General features: G+C 40.4%; 1 protein-coding gene across 1 annotated transcript in view; it reads left to right on the top strand.

The window, feature by feature from the left end:
- The first annotated feature begins 542 nt into the window (after positions 1-542).
- slc9a1a (solute carrier family 9 member A1a) overlaps positions 543-20,661 on the top strand; it is a 55,789-nt gene continuing 35,670 nt past the window's right edge. Inside the window, exon 1 of the mRNA XM_036558255.1 lies at positions 543-1,362. Within this exon, the coding sequence (XP_036414148.1) occupies positions 1,023-1,362 (340 nt within the window). The 5' untranslated portion in view covers positions 543-1,022. The remainder of the gene's footprint in view (positions 1,363-20,661) is intronic.

Here is a 20,661-nt window from a genome sequence, read left to right as displayed (position 1 = left end):
CCAAAAGGGTGTGTTTTAGAGCTTCTATTTAATCAGCATCACTGCAGCGTGGACAAGAACCGGCAACTCGTCGCCGCATTGCTGCTGCTCATCGTCCCGAAGAGCCCTGCGAGGAAGGAGGCTTGACTCGCAAGAGAAACGACCAGCTTTTTTTAAGAAAAGCTCGACTTTTTTGCTTCTATTGTATTTTATAACCAGTCCTCTGTTTTTCTTTCTGAGTTCGCGGGACGGCCCGCGCGCTAAATTCAAATCGAACGTTCGCTTCACGCGCCCCGCGTCAGACACTATAAAAAGTAGGGGCTCTCCGAACGTTCGTGGAATTAAAATTTTTCGTCCGTTTTTTCCGTTGCTCCAGCTCCAGCTCCAGCAGTCAGCCGCTCCAGATAGTTTGACCGGATAAATATGAACGGCAGGCCGGCCGCTTCCTCACCGTGCGCCGGCCCCAGGCTGCACCTCCTCGGCGACGAGCAGTGAGACACCCTCGCCTCGGGGCTCGAAAAAACTTAGCTTATTCGCAAATTTTTATTCATTGACTAGATATATTCATTCACTATACATTTTAACCTTCATAAGTCCGGCCTAACTCGAGTTAACATCACCGTGAGGGGGAAGTTCTCGGACATGTAAGATGTGGAAGTAACGTTAAGTGAACCACAACTCTTGTTTTCCTCTTATAGTTGTCGCTAGGCTACAATGCTCGCCTTCCTCATTCCCCGCAGCTAGCGCTGGCATACGTAGGTTAGCTAACCTACCTGACAAGGGCGTGTGCCTTTCTAAATGAGCCTGGAAGCTAAGCTAGGCTAAGCTAAGCTGCCTAATTTGCACCGCGTGACGAGGCGAGGAAGTTGAAGGCAGCTCCGTCCGTCCGCGCAGCCGAAGCAGAAGGTAGACAGTGAGCAGCTACACAGGCACCCAGAGAGAGAAGGTGATGGCTGGAGTAACGTTATCGCGTTTCTAGCTCTATCTTTCTAATTCACATCAACAGCTACCCTGAGGAGGGGGATTTTAAACCGCGTTCCAGCATGCCGTGTCCCCGCCGGGCACCCCGAGGCTCCGAGGCTGCACTGATGGGGCAGCAGCAGCGCCGGTCCGGGACGGTGTCTGTTTCTGTGTCTGTGTCCGTGTTGGTGGTGTCTGCGGCGGTGTTGGGCTGCTGTTTGCTGCCTCTTGGAGCGGCCAGTTCCCCCAGCCACAGTCAAGACGCGTCAAAGGATCAGCACTCCGTGAACTCAGGACACGGAGCGACGCAGTCAGCGAACCACACCAAGAAGCCTTTCCCTGTCCTGTCGTTCGACTATAAACATGTTAAACAGCCCTTCGAGATATTCCTGTGGGTGCTGCTGGCCTCCCTGATGAAATTAGGTGAGTCCAGTTGCTTTTGAGTCATCTGAACATCTGTCCTATATATATATATATATATATATATATATATATTTATTTATATATATATATATATGTATGTGTATGTATGTATGTACCTATCTGCCTGCCTATGTATCTATCTATCTGTCTGTCTGTCTGTCTGTCTGCCTGTCTGTGTGTGTATGTATCCATCTATCTCTCTGCTTCTCGTATGTATGTATCTATATACATCTCGATCTATCTATATATCTATCTATCTGTCTACATTGTCCAAATGTTTGAAGACACTCCTAATTACACTCACAGCTTGCATGATCTCCATAGAAAACCATTGCCAATAGAATGTGGTGCTCTGGAGCAGCCTCACGTGACCCTAAGGTCAGCATTTCCAATTCTAAGCATCAGCTAGTGGGTATAAAGCCCTCCAGCACTGGGTTGTGGGGCAGTGGAACTGTGTTCTCTGAAGTGATGGAGCTCCATCCAGTAGCTTTGGGATGAGTTAGAGTGATCCAGAACTGACCATCCAACATCAGTACCTGACCTCACTAATGCTCTATCAAATCCTCAAAGCAATGTTCCAACATCTGGTGTAAAGTCGTCTCAGAGGAGTAGAGGCACTTACTGCAGCAAAGAGGGATGAACTCTCTATTAATACCCTTCATTTCAAAAGAAATGCTGGATGAGCATGTGTGTACATATGTTTGGACATCTATCAATCTGTCTTTCTGTATGTCAACAGTTATAAATAATTGTCATTTCTCTCAACTTTTGTCCGTTTATACTGTCAGGGTCTGGTTTCACCACCTCCACTGTTGAGCTCAGTTTCACCTCAGGTCTGGTGACTGACTTCGCCATTTCCGCCCACTTTTGTCCTTCTGACATTGTGTGTCCAGTGTTGAGCTGGGTTTCGCCTCAGGTGTGGAAGAGTTAGTTGGCTAGTATGACCCTTCTGAACTCAGTGGGTCGATTTCCTGAACATTCAGACTCATCTTGGACTACATTGCAAAGCCATTGTTGATTCACCATTGACAGTCGTGATTTGTTTAGGGTTTAGGTTTAATCGAGGGCTTGGAAACTGATCTAGCAAAACTGAAACTCCATAAGCAGCCCAACCTTAGAGGGAGTTTTCACACACATGCTCTTTGCACTGTATTTGGCTTGCAGGGATAATGTGCTATCATGAGTAGGTGGCAGGGTGCAGCCACCTTATGGACCTGTTCAGTGGGTCACGATGGACAATGGAGAAGTTAATTGCTGGTTTGCGTAGTTTATCAGTCTCACAAGCAGCTGTTTTACCAAAGCATGTGATGAAATGTTGCATATGCACTGGTTAGACACAGTGTTTTCCTGTCAGGAGAGCTGAAAAGAGACAGCATTGTACAACTTTGTGTTTTACCCTGCAGTGAAGACATACCGTTGCTTGTAACTGTGGCTGCCATGGTTTATCCAAATTAACAATATATATATTTTTTTAATTTTAAAAACTAAATATGTAGTATAAAATGGATGTACCATTCAATCTGTACAGTTTAATCTGTAAAGTTGATGATGACAATGCATGTTTTTAAGTTCTCTTTCTGGTTTCTCTTTAGTAAGAAACAGCATCTAATTATACACCTATTTATACGTATTTTCCTCCATATAATGTTTTTTATTTTTCTATGTAGTCGTTATAAAGTTCATTTCTTTGTGATTTTATTTTTTTATTTTTTTAATTAAATACCTGATTATTTGTCACAATATTTCGTGCTCAAATACTGTTAAGATCAATAGTGACAGCCCTAACCTCAAGCACTTCAGCTGATGTGTTGGACGAGGGAAAGCACTAAAATATCCCCATGCACTGTTTGAAAAAGCCACTTTCTGACGTATCAACCTGACGGCACCTTAGGTAGTAGTTCTTTCTGCCCATGCTCATCACATTTGCACCCTCCTGTCTCTGAAGCCCTCCATCTTACCACCCTGCCACCCCAGCATCTCTCATGCACTCGGCAGCCTGTCTCTGACTCACTGCTGTCCCAGGAGCTTTGGCAATCTTCTGCACCAAGGCAAGCGCCTGATTAGTGGTGAGCCAGCGGCACCGTATGGGTTAGGAAAGCTCCCCAAATGGTGCATTCATCTGATTTACCGGTCACAATCTGTTTGATCATGTTTGCTCTGTTTCTGAAGTTGTTTTTTAAATCATGTGATGAGGGACAGCTAAAGAGTTAAAGTACAATACTGAGCTATGAGTGAGTCACTGTAATGATACAGATTCAGTGGGGTGCGCAATATGTTGTCACAATATGTTTTTGTGAGTGTCATGGACATCGTCAGTGCTTCTGCAACACTGATGAAATATTTAAAAAAAAAAAAGGGAGATTTAGACCAATTATAGAAAGCCTGGAAACAATCAGTGTATAAAAACTACATAAACTGATTCTCTGTACACCTGTTTATGCAGTTGTCTTTTTCTTATTTATATTTTCTTATATTTATGATTTTTCTTTTGCTTTCTTCATCCATAATTTGTTTATTTTGGATTAAAAAAAAGAAATGTAGCCATTTTAAAATGTGGAACTACTGTTGTGCACAGAAATTATGCATATTGTATATTGTGAAACGGTACCAAATGTTGTTATATTTTTGAGCTATTGGCTATTGCGAAGACCAGGGGTGTCAAACTATAACCGCTAAAAGGGCCATATAAAAAAAATCAACCAATCCGTGGGCCAGCAGTGTTTTTATTTTAATTTTTTACTTAACATTTTGCCATGACTTTAACTGGCCATTGTGTATTCGCTTGAACTAGACACCTGGCTTTGTTTTTTTGTTTTGTTTTTGTGGTGCTGTCCCATAAATCGTTGGGTAGTATGTGAGAGCACACGTTACATTGCAGTGCATGCTGAGAACTGTACTGCAGCTCATGGTGAAATGGGCTAACGTTAATAGAAAATTAAAATAATTTTGCGGTATGAATAGGATTGTGCCACGGGCCTGGCTTGGCCCGCGGGCTTTGTTTGACACATGGAGCTAAGACTAATCTGATATGTTTTCTTGGCTGAGAACTATCAAAGGAGGGGAGACGATGGGGGAGAAATAGATGGATTGAGTGTAATTGATGAGCATAAGCTCCTAGTCATAACCCTCTTTCTGTGGCGCAGACGCACAGCAAATATGTTAATCTTTGTCTGCTGGAGCAGACGTGCTAAACTGTTGTTTTACCTCCTAAACAATTGCCAGAGCTGTCGTAAACAAGCTGCTTTTCGTTCTCCTGTAATATAATTTTGCTCCCAGTGTTGTCAGACTAGTCCGGATTGGTTGCTCTTTCTGTGTTTTGTCCCTGTCTGGGAACAGCAGTAGAACTTCCTGGCAGGAGTAGCATGAAATCACTAACACTCTTCTTTTAGTGGGTAAGACGTCTCTGTCAGTTTTTGAGCTCAACAGCATTGTCCTGAAACCAACCGGATATAATGTGGATAATGTAAAACTTCCTCACAATGGGTGGGCTGATCCCAGCAGGCGATACTTTTCCCTGGAAAGCGATGCAAAATATATACAGCAGCTGGTCCTAATTACTCATGGCTGCCAGAATTAAAGTCAAGGAGAAGCACTGGTCTCACAGTGAGGACACGTTTTTTTCTTATTTCTTGTAGATGCATTTTGGAGACAATGATTTTAAATGTCCCATTTGATTTGTTAGAAGTAATCCTTGACTTGTGTTTAGAACATGCTCACTTCGTCCACAAAATAGGAGGCTTTTGGTTGAGGTAATGCCTGGAAATTGACCTAATGAGCTTTTTTTCCGTCATTTGTTTGATGAAATCAGCCTAAAATGGAGGAAATGCAAGTCATGTGACTACTGGGCACGTAAGTTCCAGAGAAATTCTATTTCAGAGGCCAATTTAATATAAACTATCGCTGACCTGAATCAATGTAGCTCGAACGCCCATGTTCGCTTGACTTCAAAAGACTGTGATTAGCTTACTCATTGTTTACCAGGTTTGGCAGCTTTAGAATCTTTATAAATTTTGGGAGCAATGTGACAAGTCTCACACACTTTTCTCATTCAATGACATTTGTCATTCACTTTATTTGTATTGCAAACATTTCTACTTCAGCATAGAACAAAGGAGTCTTGTGTTTCAGGGCTTGCTTTACATAGTTTCCCAAGGCGCCGAAACAAATTTACACGTGCATGCATTTCTGCTTTGCCTACTTGATCTGTTAGAGTTAAAGTCTCATCAGACCAGTAGTGAACTCATATATTACCAACCAGTGAGCTTTGACTTTTGTAACCTTGTCTGCTCCTTTGTTTGACATGGTTTCTACCTCTCCAGGTCCTTGAAACCGCCCACGTGATTAACATGCTTTCAGTGTAGAATTAAGTCCACTCCCTTCACCGATACCGCAACCGTTGACCTTCTGATAACATGCGGTGGTAGCCATTAATGCGATTTCTCCGTCAGCTTAATTAAGGTGCGTTTTATGACTCATAAAAGGTGGTTATTGTATTATAATAATGCAAACATTGCCACAGGTCTCGAGGCTGCACCCTAAGCTGCTTTTCTCGAAAGATGTTGTAATGCCAAAAGAAGGGTTCACACCAGGTTTGCTCTCAGCGTTATTCTTATGTGAGCAACACCTGAACCACCTTCCATGCGTCAAAATTAAGTGAGACCGGAGCAAGAGTTAAGCATAAATGTTTCAGTGTCTATACATTATTAATAAATGCTTATTATGTGGTGCACCTAGTTTGCGTCTTACAGAAGTAAGTGAGTTGTGGGCTGATTACTGTTGTGCAGCTCAGAGAAAAGGAGTGAATTGGTCTGATATCTGATGGTGTAGAAGTGGTACAACTTGGCAGTGGGAAATATGATCTACGCCATTTATTAATAATAATCTTTTTTCTAGCTTTCTTCATTTAATAGCGGCATGGCATGGCTCCACAGAGACCCTAACTGGCCTGGATATGCACTCCAAACATCTTAGAATTCATTAAAACTCACGATACCATTATGGGATAATAACTTGGCTTGTTAGATTGTTCCAGACATGGGCTTTTGATAGTAGTTTCAATTTGATGTTGGCTTTATTGCTCTGAATATTGTTGTATTGTTTTGGTCAGAAGTCCCTACTGATAATGTTTTGATTTGTTACTGAAAGTTGATGCAGCACTTATTCATTTGCAGAAGAAAGTGGTGTATATATTACCGCTGTTGTCTATAATATCTGACATTTTCTTTTGCAGTTGAGGACTGTACTCTGCACTGAAAAGCAGTGCAGACTACTTGGTTGCCCAACAACAGGGGTGTTTACCCAAGCCTGCACGCCACTAATAGGTGCTGATAAAGTGATGCTGTTTTGGTTGAGAGGTGTTTCTCTTGCTCTGCAAACAGTTTGAGTGCTGACACTTTTGGTTTTGAGTTATTTAACAAATGTCTGCGTAAAGTGAGACTAATTATTAAGTTTATCTGCAGTTTCTGTTTTTTAAGTGTGGCTGGTCATAAGCTGCTTGTTGCATTGCTTCACCTTACACTGTGGATTGTGTCCTTGCTTCTAAATTTGTGAAGAAATGCACTACAGTGTCTAACAAAAATTGTATGAGAAATGTTTGTCAACATCCAGTTTAAAGCTAGACTGACATTTCAGCTTCAAATTGCCTTCATTAGAAGGAAAAAGGCGATATAACCCCATGAACTTGAACAGAAGTCAATCATTACAGAACGGTTTTTGTACCCCAGATTTATGTAATTAGGCCCATAGTTTCCTGCTTTTGTTCCTGTGCTGTTACTGTGGTTAGTCACCACCGCCTCAGCGACTGCACTCCTTTTTGCATTTCAACAGACCTCCCGTGACCCAGGTGCTGGCATGAACTGCAGCCTCGTAGCTGTGAGCAGGAGGCTCTAAAGCTGCTTAATATCTTATCTGTTCCAACTTCTCCCTCCCTGTAGCTCACTTTAATCTGTTTAGATAGTGACACCGATTACAGTGGAGGATAGGAGATATCCCCTAATCAAAGGGATTAGGGAGAGGCCTCTACTCCTTCTGTGCGGCCAGTGAAAAACTGAAGCCCAAGTGAGGAGTTGAAGATCTAGTTTGAAACATTTAGGGTTATTTTACTGGCACGGATTGGTGGTTAGTTGTAAATTACATGGCTGTTCTGTTGGAATGTATTTGGAAAGCCAGTCGCTTTGTGTTTATCATGTATTATTAAACAGGTGATATTTTTCTGCCTTTTGAAGGGACACAAGCCTGAGTAATTGCTGCAAGGCATCTCCTGTTTAAAGACGAGTGCTAAATAGTTGATTCTCTGTATTTTGTTGTGTAGGCCTGTCGATATTTGTAATATTAGTAATGATTTTGGTATTAATCTTGATTATGAATTAGATTTGGGCTTAAAAAGGCATCTAAATAGGTGTATCCATCCATATTTATTACTGTAATTTATTACTGTAAGAGAAATCTGTATGAGTATAAAATATGCCTTATTGTACAGATTGCCAAATAATCGCTGTTGATTCTTTGAAGTTCAATGATTAAATGATTTTTAAAAAATAAAATAAAGTTTAATTTGTGAATCACATCAGTTCTAGTGCTGTAATTATCCAAATATTGAACATAAAGGTCCTATTTGTTTTGATAAAAATATTCAAATGCTCAGTTGTTTTCATTATCTTGTGGGACAGTGGTCACTTTCCACGTTTACTGTTCTCTGTGGCTTGTTGCTCTCCCCTGGGGAGATCCATCTTGGCTAGCTCACTCAATACAGTCCAGTGCCAAGTAGTTTTTCAAAGGGTCACTAACACTCAAGGGGAATCCACATAACAGAACCGAGCTGCATAAATGAAGCACTTAATGTATTATAGATGTTTTTGTTGTTTGCTTTTATGTCTCAGATTGTATTGGGCAGTATACTGGTTGAAATTCTTACTCAGGTTTACAGCTGTGTGATATGGACTGAAAATGTGATGTTTAATAAAGTCTTATATTGTAATGACGATATAAGAAGCGTTATTATAGATAAATTGTTATTATAATAAATTATTAAAATTGTGCACCTCTGACTGGATTTCCTAGACAGCAACAAATTTTATGCGACTTTTCAGTCGGGCATTAGGGCCTTTCACAGCACTGAGTCTGCTCTTTTAAAAGTGACCAGTGACCTTTTACTGCTGCTACTAGTTTTACGTTTTGTATTATGGCTTATGTCTAATATTAAACATCTACTTTTTTCAGTTAACACTGGGAAATATTCTGCTGCTTCTGTGGCTGTGAGTTCTGGGGTTCCGCAAGGGTCCATTTTTTGCTGTATATGCTCCCCCTAGGCCAATCTATTTATGAGCAAAACATCTCATTTCATTGTTATGCAGACGATCTACAGATGTACTTACATTTGAACCTTTGCACTATAGGCAGACTCAATAAGTGTATCATGGATTGGATGACCCACAGTTTTCTTAAACTGAATGATGGCAAAACAGAAGTTATACTGTTTGGTCTCCCCACAGTAACCAAGAGCTTGAAGGAAAGTCTGGGCTCTTTAATGTCGTTTGCAAAAACACAAATTAAAAACATTTTGGGTCATTTTTGAAATTAAAATTTGATAGGCAAATAAATGCAGTGGTCAAAGGCAGTTTCTTCCAGTTTAGAGCAATATCCAGATTAAAATCACTTAATGCTTCAGATCTGGAAAAAGTAAGTCATGCCTTTGATACATCTAGACTGGATTACTGTAATGTGCTGTATTTGGGGAATTAACAAAGCATCTCTTGCTTGTCTCCAGTTAGCTCAAAATGCTGTAGCCAGATTGTCAACTAGTACGAAAAAAGGAGAGTGTATTACTCCAGTTTTAGCATCCTTGCACTGGCTCCCAATGTATTACAGAATTGAGTATAAAATGGTCCAGTATAAAAAAAGTAAAAAAAAAAAGATCTTTAGCTTCCGGATCTCTTTTGACTGTTCCATGGTCTTGTCTCAAACAGAAAGGGTGATCGTTACTTACTTACTTATTTACTTTACTTACTTACTTTACTGACTTACCTCTCAAAATAGTAAGCTATAAATACTAAGCTATTGTTGGCCTACAGAGATTTACTTAGCTTTACTTAAGCGTTCAAAATGGCTTTATTAAGTATACATACACTGTGATATACTTTAACCATCAGAAATTGTAGTTATACTGTGATGTACGTTTTTGACCATACCATCCATTACTAGTCTTAGATGAGATTACTGGTTCACTGTTAACTCTTGTGGGTCATGCATAGGTCTGGACACACAGGCCTTTTCAAAACAAGAAAAGAAAATAACCTTTGCTGTCAAGCTGACCAACACAAAGACAGACTTCAAGTAAGGCCAAGCGAAAAGTGAAAATGCCTTTACACCTATATCACTGCTGTTAAATTAAATCATTGTGTTTTAAGCCATGTTTTTCAGAAGCCTGGAGTTACAGTGCTTTTCAGTTAAATAAGTATTTATGTAATAAATAAACAACATGCTTACTGTGATGTTCTAGACATGAACCACACTCTACAGTACATGATCAGCTGCACACTGATCTTATCTTTGTACACATCGCCACAACATGTTTAACCTCATTGTCAGTACAAGTAAGCAGTATTTCTGCAAACTGTGTTGCTGTGTCATGGAAACACAAAAAATGGTCATGCATGAGGGTATGGTCTTATTGTCAACAGCCTTTTGGCTGCTGTCTAACCAGCTGGCATTTCCACCAGTGATAAATTGTTAATCAGCCAGCTACCTGGACATCAAGGACAACCCATGATTTCTGAGGCAGCACGACAGGACAGGCAATAACTTACAAGGTTGACATCGACATCAGACTCCAGATGGGAGACAGGCTGCTTTCATTTTCTTTAATATAGTTTTCCCTCTAGTGCTGCTCACAGAAAAGTGTCCCCTTAATCTAATAGAGAACTACCCTTTCATTAATCTGATCTTCTCTCTATTTCTATCAGCTTCCCTGCCAGATCTGCAGTGCTGTACCTCTCTCTATGTCTGTCTTTATATCTATCCCCCAGGCCTATTTCCTCTCTCTCGCCGTCACTCTCAGGCCTATGTTCTGTACTTTCTGACCAGTGTAGCTTGCATATTGGTCACCTGGCAACCAGTCGTTGTCTCTCCATGAGCTGAGGATGATGAGGCACTGAATCCAGTTTGCTGTGCTGGCAGATATAACAAACTAATGGTCACACACATTCGGCTATACCTTCAGTGCTTGCTTGGCTTGGCTGAGTATTACCTGGATGGTGCCACCCCTAATTTGGATCAGCATTAGGGATGCATTGATACTGACACTGGTACCAGGTATCGATCCAATACTGTGCTCATTTACACATACTCGTACTCAATTCATCGATACCAACGTTCTGATACCTGCTGATACATGAGCAGAGTTTATGCTGCTGTGCTAATGAACAAAACGTGGTAAAGGAGGCTTTGCTCACACAGTGAGGTGTTACTGGCTCTGTGACAGTCAGACACAAAGTCATTGGTCAATTAAACATTCTGCCTTCGAAGATGCTCACCAGGAATGTACCGTGTAAGTTTAGACTGTTTTTTAAAAAACACACAAACACAATCGCAACAGATTCCCCAATACGGGTTGAAACACGTAGGCCAGCTAAGCGGAGTAAAAAATGTCGACGTTTGCTGCTAAAGTCCGTATATGCCGACTACTCTGTTTGACTAAATAGAATAGCGAGGTATAAGCGTTAGCACGTTATTCATTTATTTATTTTAAAATAGGCTGTAGAGAGACTGCTTTGTCCTACTAAGTACATCGCCACCTGCTTTTAGCTTCAGTACAATGTTATCAGCGCTGCTCAGTTTCTCAGAGTGTTTGGTCAGTACTGCATGCGCAGTGTGTTGTTTTGAATAAATGCCTTGTGTGAAATTGTCTGTAGACAGAGCTCTCTGCAGAGGCTGTATTTTACACAGCATGGACCAGGTGTGTTTTTTTTTTTGTGTGTTTTTTTTTTTTCAGTGCGAGTATATAAATCATAAGCTTTGTCTGTACGTGATGATCTGTTCAAAGTTGTAAGATTTCCGAAATCACACAGTGTATGTCTGGCTTTAGAGGACGTTCAGCTACAGCTCAACCAGCCAGACAAACGACTCTGAGAAGACATAAACTTCACACATGAGCTTCTTGGATGCATTAACCTTGGATGTCATTCCTGCTGTCACTGTGTTTAAAGATCAGCCATCAAACATCAACCATGCTCGGTGACAGTTGTTTCTTTGGGAAAGGTATGAAAAGTGCTGACATCCCTTCACAGCCAGGAATGGTAGAGTTTCTGTAAATAGTCCGCCATTTCCGTTGCTGTTTGTCTGTTGTCGTAGTTTCCTGCTGGGCTAGAACGTGGGCTTGTGCGCATACATTTTGGGGTTGTAAATATTAATGAGTCAATACTGTTACGTAACAGTTTAGGTCCGTTTTATTGCCGTCTTTGGCAAATGCAGGATTTGTATTTGAAGGAGGAGACAACAGTGTTTGCGGTTCATGATATGTCAGTTCCATATACCAAACTCTCCTTATTTAACTATGTCAATGTAAATAGTTTTCCTTTCTCTGGCACCTTTAATGATTTTCATTTTTAAGTTACACTACACTTATTACACTAACGATTACTTAATTCTAAGTAGGTTACTCAGTATGCTATCGGACTCTGTGTCAGCGATTACTAAAAATATGTGTATGTACTCGATATGAAAAATTTTTATTGATGCGTCCCTAATCAACATATTACTTGTGAGCCACTTATTTTCTTCTAGCAAACCATGGTGAAGTAGGGTTTACTGATGTGATTCACTTCAACATCTTGTTCAGGTATATGATGCACGTGAGCAAACATACTAATTTGGCTTGATGTACAGCAAATCCATACCTAACCCAGGTTTCACTGTAAAAACTGATCATCTGACTAACTGAAGTTCCATGATGGTCTGAGTTAAGAATTCAGAAAACTGACCTGCTTTTGAACCTGAAGAACTGCATTCCTGGACTTTGTTTGGATTCACCCTTATTGTTTTCTTGCACATTTGATAAAACCGTTCCACCAGATACTCATGCCCTTGAGGCATGGAAGGTGACAAATAAAAGTCAAATGTGTTGAAATAGTGGCCAATCCAATGTCCAGATTGCTCAGCTATCTACAATTGGTTTGATTAGGAAAAATAAGTCGATTATTGACCATGGCTGCCTTTGTTTTTTTTTAAATGACAGTGCATTTCTCAAATTGGCATTGTTTGGCAAGTTGCAGAAGCTACACTGAGTTATGATTACTGATATCTAGACCAACAAAATGTGTGCATTGTTGCATTCGATCAGTGAAGGTGCAGTTCAGGCAGCGAGTCACAGCTCATAATCTATGATGACTTAGAATGAACTGTTTTTGACTCTTGAAGGTTACAAAAGTCAAATTTCCGTAACTTCTTGTTTCATTTGTGCTTTGTTTTGCATAATATGGCTCGTGTCAGCTCTGAAGAACAGGCCAAATGAAGAACAAACCAAGCATGTAGATAACAGGGTGCGGTGGGCAGTGCGACACTGAGGGAGTTAATGTGTTGAAAGGTGACAAATGGTTCACTCGGGGCTTATCACTCCTTTGCTCTCTAAATTGCACTTCTGCTCTATAATGTCCACCTACAGATGCGAGAAACACATTCAGCAGGACTGTTTTAGACAGCAGTGTTTGGATAGAGCTGCACTGTATGGAGTAGATTTGCCTATTTGCTGTAGGCTGTGTCACACTATGTATATCTATTTATCTATCTGTCTTTATGGTTTGTTTTCCATTGTGGTTGTTGTTGTTGAACATGTTTTGTGTTCATGACCATTTTTTCATACTGTATTACACCAGTTTGTTCAAATCTGCACGATGAAGCTGTCCAAGAGAAGCATACCACAGGTGGAGCGAGTAGACACTCAGGCCTGGGTAGCGGGCTGCTGTGCTGAAGGCTAAACCAAGGCTAAATGCTCATTACCCCAAGAGATCAGTGGTTCCTTCAGTACATTTGCTCCCTCAATCACAATCTGGATTACCAACTGTTATTAACAATTATTAACTTCCAGTATCTGCATCGATATAGAAACTTTTTAATAGAGATGAACGAAAGCTCCTCTTCGTTAAACTCGTCAAAGTGACAGTGCAGATCCAGGCATAACAATTTCAATGCAGTATCTACAGTACAACAAATAGAAAGTATTGAAAATCAAATTGAATCTTCGCCTTAGTATCAAAAGTAGTGTCAAACCTGAAAATGTCGTTTCAGCCCTAAAATCTAACATCAGTGTCTGCCTTTTATACTATAATTAACGTAAATGTTTGAGCATTGATGAGTTAATCATGGCTGGTTCTTATTCTGAGAAGTTTAATGAATGTAGATGGGGCCAGAAAGCTGAACCTTGCTAAATATTGCTCTCTGGATTTGAAATGCTTGAAAAGTTATTGCTTGATAATGAAGAGCACTAGAGAGGAATTTTATAGGCTTTTTTTGTCCTTCAGGGGTCTAAGCTGTTGAGTGGAGTGGGTAGCCACTTTGAGCTAATGGAGGTCAAGACTGCTGTGCAGTCAGTAGGTACTACAGCTGTGAGCTGAAATCAGAAATGAAATGTGAATTTCTCCCTTGTTTGTTTCGCAAATATTTAAGTATATCCAAATTCTATATACATTTGTTTTTCTAAATGCGTAGAAAATAAGTAGTCTGATATAAACCGGTCAGGCATAACATTATGACCACCTCCTTGTTTCTACACTCCTTGTCCATTTTATCAGCTCCACTTACTATATAGGTGCACTTTGTAGTTCTACAGTTACAGACTGTAGTCCATCTGTTTCTCTGCATACTTTGTTAGCCTCCTTTTACCCTGTTCTTCAGTGGTCAGGACCCCCATGGACCCTCACAGAGCAGGTACTATTTGAGTGGTGGATCATTCTCAGCACTGCATGTGGTGGTGGTGTGTTAGTGTGTGATGCGCTGGTCTGAGTGGATCAGACACAGCAGTGCTGCTGGAGTTTTTAAACACCTCAGTGTCACTGCTGGACTGAGAATCGTCCACCAACCAAAAATATCCAGCCAACAGCGTCCTGTGGGCAGCGTCCTGTGACCACTGATGAAGGACTAGAGGATGACCAACACATACTGTGCAGCAGCAGATGAGCTATCGTCTCTGACTTTACGTCTACAAGGTGGACTGACAGGGTAGGAGTGTCTAATAGAGTGGACAGTGAGTGGACACTGTTTAAAAACTCCAGCAGCACTGCTGTGTCTGATAAACTCAGACCAGCGCAACACACACTAACACACCACCACCACGTCAGTGTTACTTTAGTGCTGAGAATGATCCACCACTCAAATAGTAGCTGCTCTGTGAGGGTCCATGGGGGTCCTGACCACTGAAGAACAGGGTAAAAGGGGGCTAACAAAGTATCAGAGAAACAGATGGACTACAGTCTGTAACTGTAGAACTACAAAGTGCACCTATATAGTAAGTGGAGCTGATAAAATGGACAATGAGCGTAGAAACAAGTAGGTGGTCATAATGTTATGCCTGATTGGTGTATCTTAGCCCAGTGACATCCCATTGTTGCTGTGTATTGCTGCTAAGCCAAGCAGCTAAATTTTTAGTTCTATTTTTGTCTTAACTGTTTTAAAATAACATGTTTATTAGCTTACTGTGCAACAAAGCATCCAAATTTGGTGCATTGGCTTCTCAGAAAAAGTCTGCCATCTGAAGCAAACTGTTACCCCATAAGACGTCATGTTAGCATTACTCGGCTTAGGAAGTAAATATGTTGGTTCATTCAGAGTTGCTAAACTGCTGCAGGTTGTTGCAAATAACCCCATACATTTTGTAACTCTCAAACTAAAATATATTGTTTTGGCTTTGCTTATTTATTGTCATCAGTGCCATGTTCATTTTGGGATTACTGGCCATCATGTGTGATAATGGCAGCCGCAACATCTGGTCAGGAAGCCACAACAGATAGCTTTTAACATTTGATTGGACATTTTTGCTAATGTTCTCACAAGTCTCACAAGGTAGTGGATTCAGAGACTCATTTGGGACCTCGTCAAATGTTCTGTGGTTTCTGTTGTCAAGAAGACAAGGTTATCCAACCAAATCTGGAGGACACTCCACTCTGATGGAGTGCATGAGGCCTAAGGCAAGACCAGATGGAGAATAGCCAAACAGTGGTTTGACTGTAGAGCTGAATGAGCCAACTGGACCCTCGCAGGCACTATTTGATTCCTCCTTTAATTAGAATGCCCTCACTGCTATGCTTGGCTTTTTACCTGTCTGATGGTTTTCTGAAGCCCATTCTGTGAGTGCAGGTACTGTGACTGCATTAACAAGGCCTAGACACAGGCCAATAGAGGTGACGGGTCTTTCTTTCAAAGCACTTCTTGTACGGGAGGACTGATGAGTCATCCTACTTTTTTTTTTCCATTCCCCAAAACCAGCGGTTCTTTCTGTGTTGGCATGGGAACAGCTAAGCATAATGGGTAATTTAGCATTCTAGCAATTTGACTCTGGTGGTTGGGGGCAGCACTCATGTTCAGACAATGGATTCTCTCTCTAATTATACTGTTTGCCACATCCATAATTTACCACAGCAGTTTTATTTATTCACTTTCAGCTGTGAAAAGGGTTTGATGTTCATTTTGTGTATTCTCACATGGCTGTCATTCAAACATGTGCTCGGTTTCTGATCTAGAGTCACAGTAGCAGATCAGATCTTAAGAGAGGCAGCTGTGTATTTGACACAGTATAGCTTCTGTTCAATAAAGCTGATGACCATGAAGAACTGGACATTTCAAGCAAGAGTTTATGCAGATGCTGTTGCTCAATCCAAACAGAGACGGATTTCAGCCATTCCGAGCCTGATCCTGGCACTCTTACTGGTGTAGTTATTTATGGGCTGTGAATTGTGGGTGGCAGACTTGGACTGAAACCAGTAACAGGTTTACTCTGACATCAAAGACATACTTGTCCAGAGATTCAGGGCTAATTTTTCCAAAGCAACACTGAGCAGATCCAAAATCCTCAGTCAGTTCCTGCCCTGACTTTAGTCTCCAATGAGTCGTTCACCAAAAATCAGTTTTACACAGATTTACTCTTAATTTGGTCGATTAGCATAGATGTCTGGTGTCTGTTTTAGTTTGCTTATTTAGTTTTGCACTGGAGCTACAGTGCTAATACAAGGAGATTCACTCGAAAGATGCCCTGAATATTCTGTTGTAGTACAAAATATTTATTTATTTATTTATTTATTTTAGTAATTTTCAGTAAACAGTTACAGTGCAATATAAAATCTTTGTCACCCAAAAAAAAATTATGTCTCCATTGCAAAACTAAAGAAACAAACATGTCTTGGCCAATCAGACAAGCACTTCTAGTCTGAGAATCTTTACGGATCCAGGCTTACTCTGTCAAGCTGTGAGGTTTTAATAATTCATGTTCAATGTTTACTGCTTCCTGTGTAAATGCACTAACATTGTGGTGCTTTAAATATGTAGGAATTTGAATTCTTATCTCTTCATGGAGTTGTTCTTTTGTGTATGTATAAGAAGCAGCTGCCTGTACTCTGGGCTCATGCATGCTTAATTTGGTCCAGTACAGTATGAAGTCTAATTTGAACCTTGAGGTATGACTGGACTCGAGTGTTATGATTTACACAGATTGTAATTATGGATGGGCAATATGATGATACTTTTCTGGGCATATCGTAAATATTGCTGGTGCTTAAAGAACCCTGACCTACTGCATGTTTCGTTATATAGAAAGCATAATCAGGCCATAATCATATACTGACTTTGTGCAGTATATGAAACCTTGATTATTGGTTGTTTGTAGTTTATCATATATTTTTAAATGTGGCACTACTGGTGCTGCTTATTAGAAAAATGGAGTATCATGATGCATATTGTGTATTAAGGGAAAATGTCTCAAAGTATCATGAGATTATACACTCAGAAGCATTGTTGGTCCATCACTGCTTGGAAAGCATTGTGCTTTCAGGCTTTCAAACAGGTTGAACAAGGTCACAGCCAGGCAAACTTTCCCCTGCTTTACTCAGTTTCAGAGGGTGTGTGTCTGTACGTATTTTCTTTGCAGTTCTAGCTGATTGTGCCATACTTCCTCCAAGTTTCTGCCACTTTACAAAAATATCGCAATCGCTGCCCACTGCTGCTGAAAATAGTCCTGGTTTTATATTCAGAGGTTGTTTGCTGACCCATGTGCACACAGAATGAGAGTGTCATTCACTGCTCCAATGCAATTGTATTACAGCGAACATTCGTGTTCTTGTTTTCATTAGTCATTTCACTTCATCATGAACTCTGACCAACGAATGCACCTTTTACGTGGATTCAGTTAAACTTTAAAAACCAATATACCCTGTGAATAGAAAATAAATGAATATGAAGATTAAGACAATAAGAAACCATAATAATACAGCCAGGATGACTTGCCTGTTCTTCCATACTGGATAACATTGGATGTAGTAAAAGTAAATGATGCTTAAAAACTTGCAGTTTTCACAAACTGTCCCCATAGCAGGAGTTCTGAACGAGAATGTGATACTTTTCTGTTTGTTTTGCTGTTTCTGTTACTTTCACAAGACTAAAGCTCTCCTAATAAGCTAAAAAGCTCTCCTAGACCAAAATGTTTTGTAAATAGTATGTTTACATAAGTCACCTAGTAGACAAAGACCCAATCCAATTTCTTATTTATACCCCTACCCCTTTTTTTCAAGTGCCACCTTGCCCCTTGGAACTGAGTTACAAGGGGTAGTGGTTTCGATCTTCCCCTACAAAATGGGACAGAGCTCAAATAAAAAGAACATGACTTCATTAACAGCTACTAGTGGCGCTCTGTAGCGACCCTGCCAGTCTGCAGTGACAGCAGAGGAGGGTGAAGTTCAGCTCCTCACTGCTGGGCTTTAGTTACATTTAGGGCATTATATGATTTCAAAGAGGGGGACAGTTATTTATTATCGCCCACCGCTAATTCTTCAGTGATATGAAGTCAGAAATTCGCCAGCTTCTTGTTCTAAATTTCTCGTTCCACCTTAAATGGTGCAGCAGTTACATTCTGGCGCTTCAGGCGTCAGAACTGCTATACTATTTAAGGTGGAACGGAAAATTAGCTAGCTAGCTACCGAAACATTAGCATACTATTAGCATTTTATGTTATGAAGAAAAGGATCAAAATGTTTTTTTAACAGAGAGAAAAAACTCACATTTGTGAGTTTCTTTGGTCACTTGTTAAGCCATATTGATGGTTTTTGCTTTTTTCTCATAACACTCTGTTTGGACTGTGTCTCTGAAAAACCACCGTTTGGAGGGCCACGTAGCCCTAACACTGTGCCCTACCCCTCTATCTCAACAATTAGGACACCCTAACCCTAGCCTTAAACATACAAAATGGAGGGCTAGGCTACGTGGTAGGGGCGAGGGGTGAAATGGGAGTGGGCCAAAGTCTGTCTAAAGAAACAAAAAAATGTGGAAAAGCAAAGTGATATAAAAGACTGAAAAAGTTCAGAGAGAATCAGAAAAGATTGATAACAAAGACAAGAATCTTGATTTGATTGAGAGTGCAAGTGTAACTTATCTATTGCTTACTTTCAGTGTGAGAAGTGGCTGTTATGATAGTGTGATATGTGTGATATATGTGATGCTGTAGCGCTATGCTTCGGGGGCAGCTGATCCTGTATAGTTTTGGAAAGCGAGTTGAGGGAATCCCTCATAAATCCAGCATGGCTTTAATCACAGTGCAGCAGTGTCACGGTTGAACAGCTGTGATTGTTCAGTTTATGAGGTTTCACTTGTTTGCGCATAACTCTGAATGGCCTGTGTACATGCGTCAGCTGTCATGGTGCGTGGCCAAAAACGCACTTAGTGTAAAATCAAGACTAGACAAGATCAACTAGGGATTTTGAAAAGACTAAATAGTGTGCCAGCTCACGCGTTTGTGTATTTTCAGTTGTTTGAATTTATCCTGTTGCCTCAGGTGTTGAATCTGGGATGTTCTCCATACATTGATTCCTGTTGGTCATGTTTAACTCACACTTCCCCTTAGGCTGTTTAATACAGCCTGTTTCTTCAGCCCATTGCAGTGATCTGTCTGGGAGGACTTGATTTATCCATGCTATTAACCACTGTGCACTTAAGGGACTGTGCAGTAATGAAAGAGGCGACACTGTATTCATCCTGATTTACATCGTACTGTGAAATCACTAGATCCTGACAGTATATGCAGTATATGAAATCTGTTGACACTGTATATGGATGCAGCACTTTTAGTGTTTAGTGTGTTGTTTTTATTTAGAAGTGGTTCATATTGCTTTAAGGACTTCAACCACTAGTGATGTGCTGGTGTTTTGACTGTGTTTAACTGCTGTCAAACCATGATTTGTTGGCAGGTCATCGCTGCTTTGCCAGTCAGATAAGCTGCAGTCCTGCATGTTTTTTATTTACACGAAGGGTGTTTTCATCTGTTGTTCTACTGAGTTCCTGTGAATCATCCTTTCCATCAGTGGTTAGCAGAAACCCACAGCAGCCTATAGTAGCCTATAAAAAGCTTTCAAATTTAGAATGCAAAACTGAGGGAGAGTAATAATTAGCATGCTTGGATAGAGATGTCGCTGTGGCCTCTTGTAAATAAAAACAGACAAGTAGTTTATATCATAGTCTTTATCTGGACTGTGTGACCTCCTGCTGTGGATATATTATTATATTTAAAATTTCTGGCAATATCTCATTTTTAAGGCTGCACAATATTTTGTTTGTAGTTGAGATGTTAGCCTTTGGAGTACTGATTTCATAGAAGTTTACAGCATGCAAATAAGTCCCCCTTACAAAGAATTTTTTTCATGTATGCTGTGATAATCCTGACTAATCGGAACATCAGGATCCGTATCAAAGAAACTTCCTATCTGTTTGTCTTAAGATCTGACGGGTCAAAATGACAGAAGCAAATTTGATCTTGTTTTAGGAAAAATATCTTATAGCGTCTTATCTCAGTTTACTCAATTGAAGTCGACAGTCAACTGTCATGTCTGTTACCTTTGTTACCTAGCAACCGATCATACTTGCACAGCTGAAATGTAAACACGTAATCAAAATAATCAGGTTAGTTAGCCACTTAAGGTTAGCTGTTGTTACTGATGTAAAAAGAAAAGGTCAGACAAAACTAAAGCACCATAAACTTGAAGTTAACAATATTGTCCCAGCGCTTTTTGTTTATCAGAGCAGCGTCACTCTCAGTTTGTTTCCCAAATGCTTTAG

The sequence above is a fragment of the Colossoma macropomum genome, unplaced genomic scaffold, assembly GCF_904425465.1.
Source record: "Colossoma macropomum unplaced genomic scaffold, Colossoma_macropomum, whole genome shotgun sequence".
NCBI lineage: Eukaryota > Metazoa > Chordata > Actinopteri > Characiformes > Serrasalmidae > Colossoma > Colossoma macropomum.
Note: the sequence above shows the minus strand (reverse complement) of the source record. Positions and strands in the feature narration are given on the sequence as shown.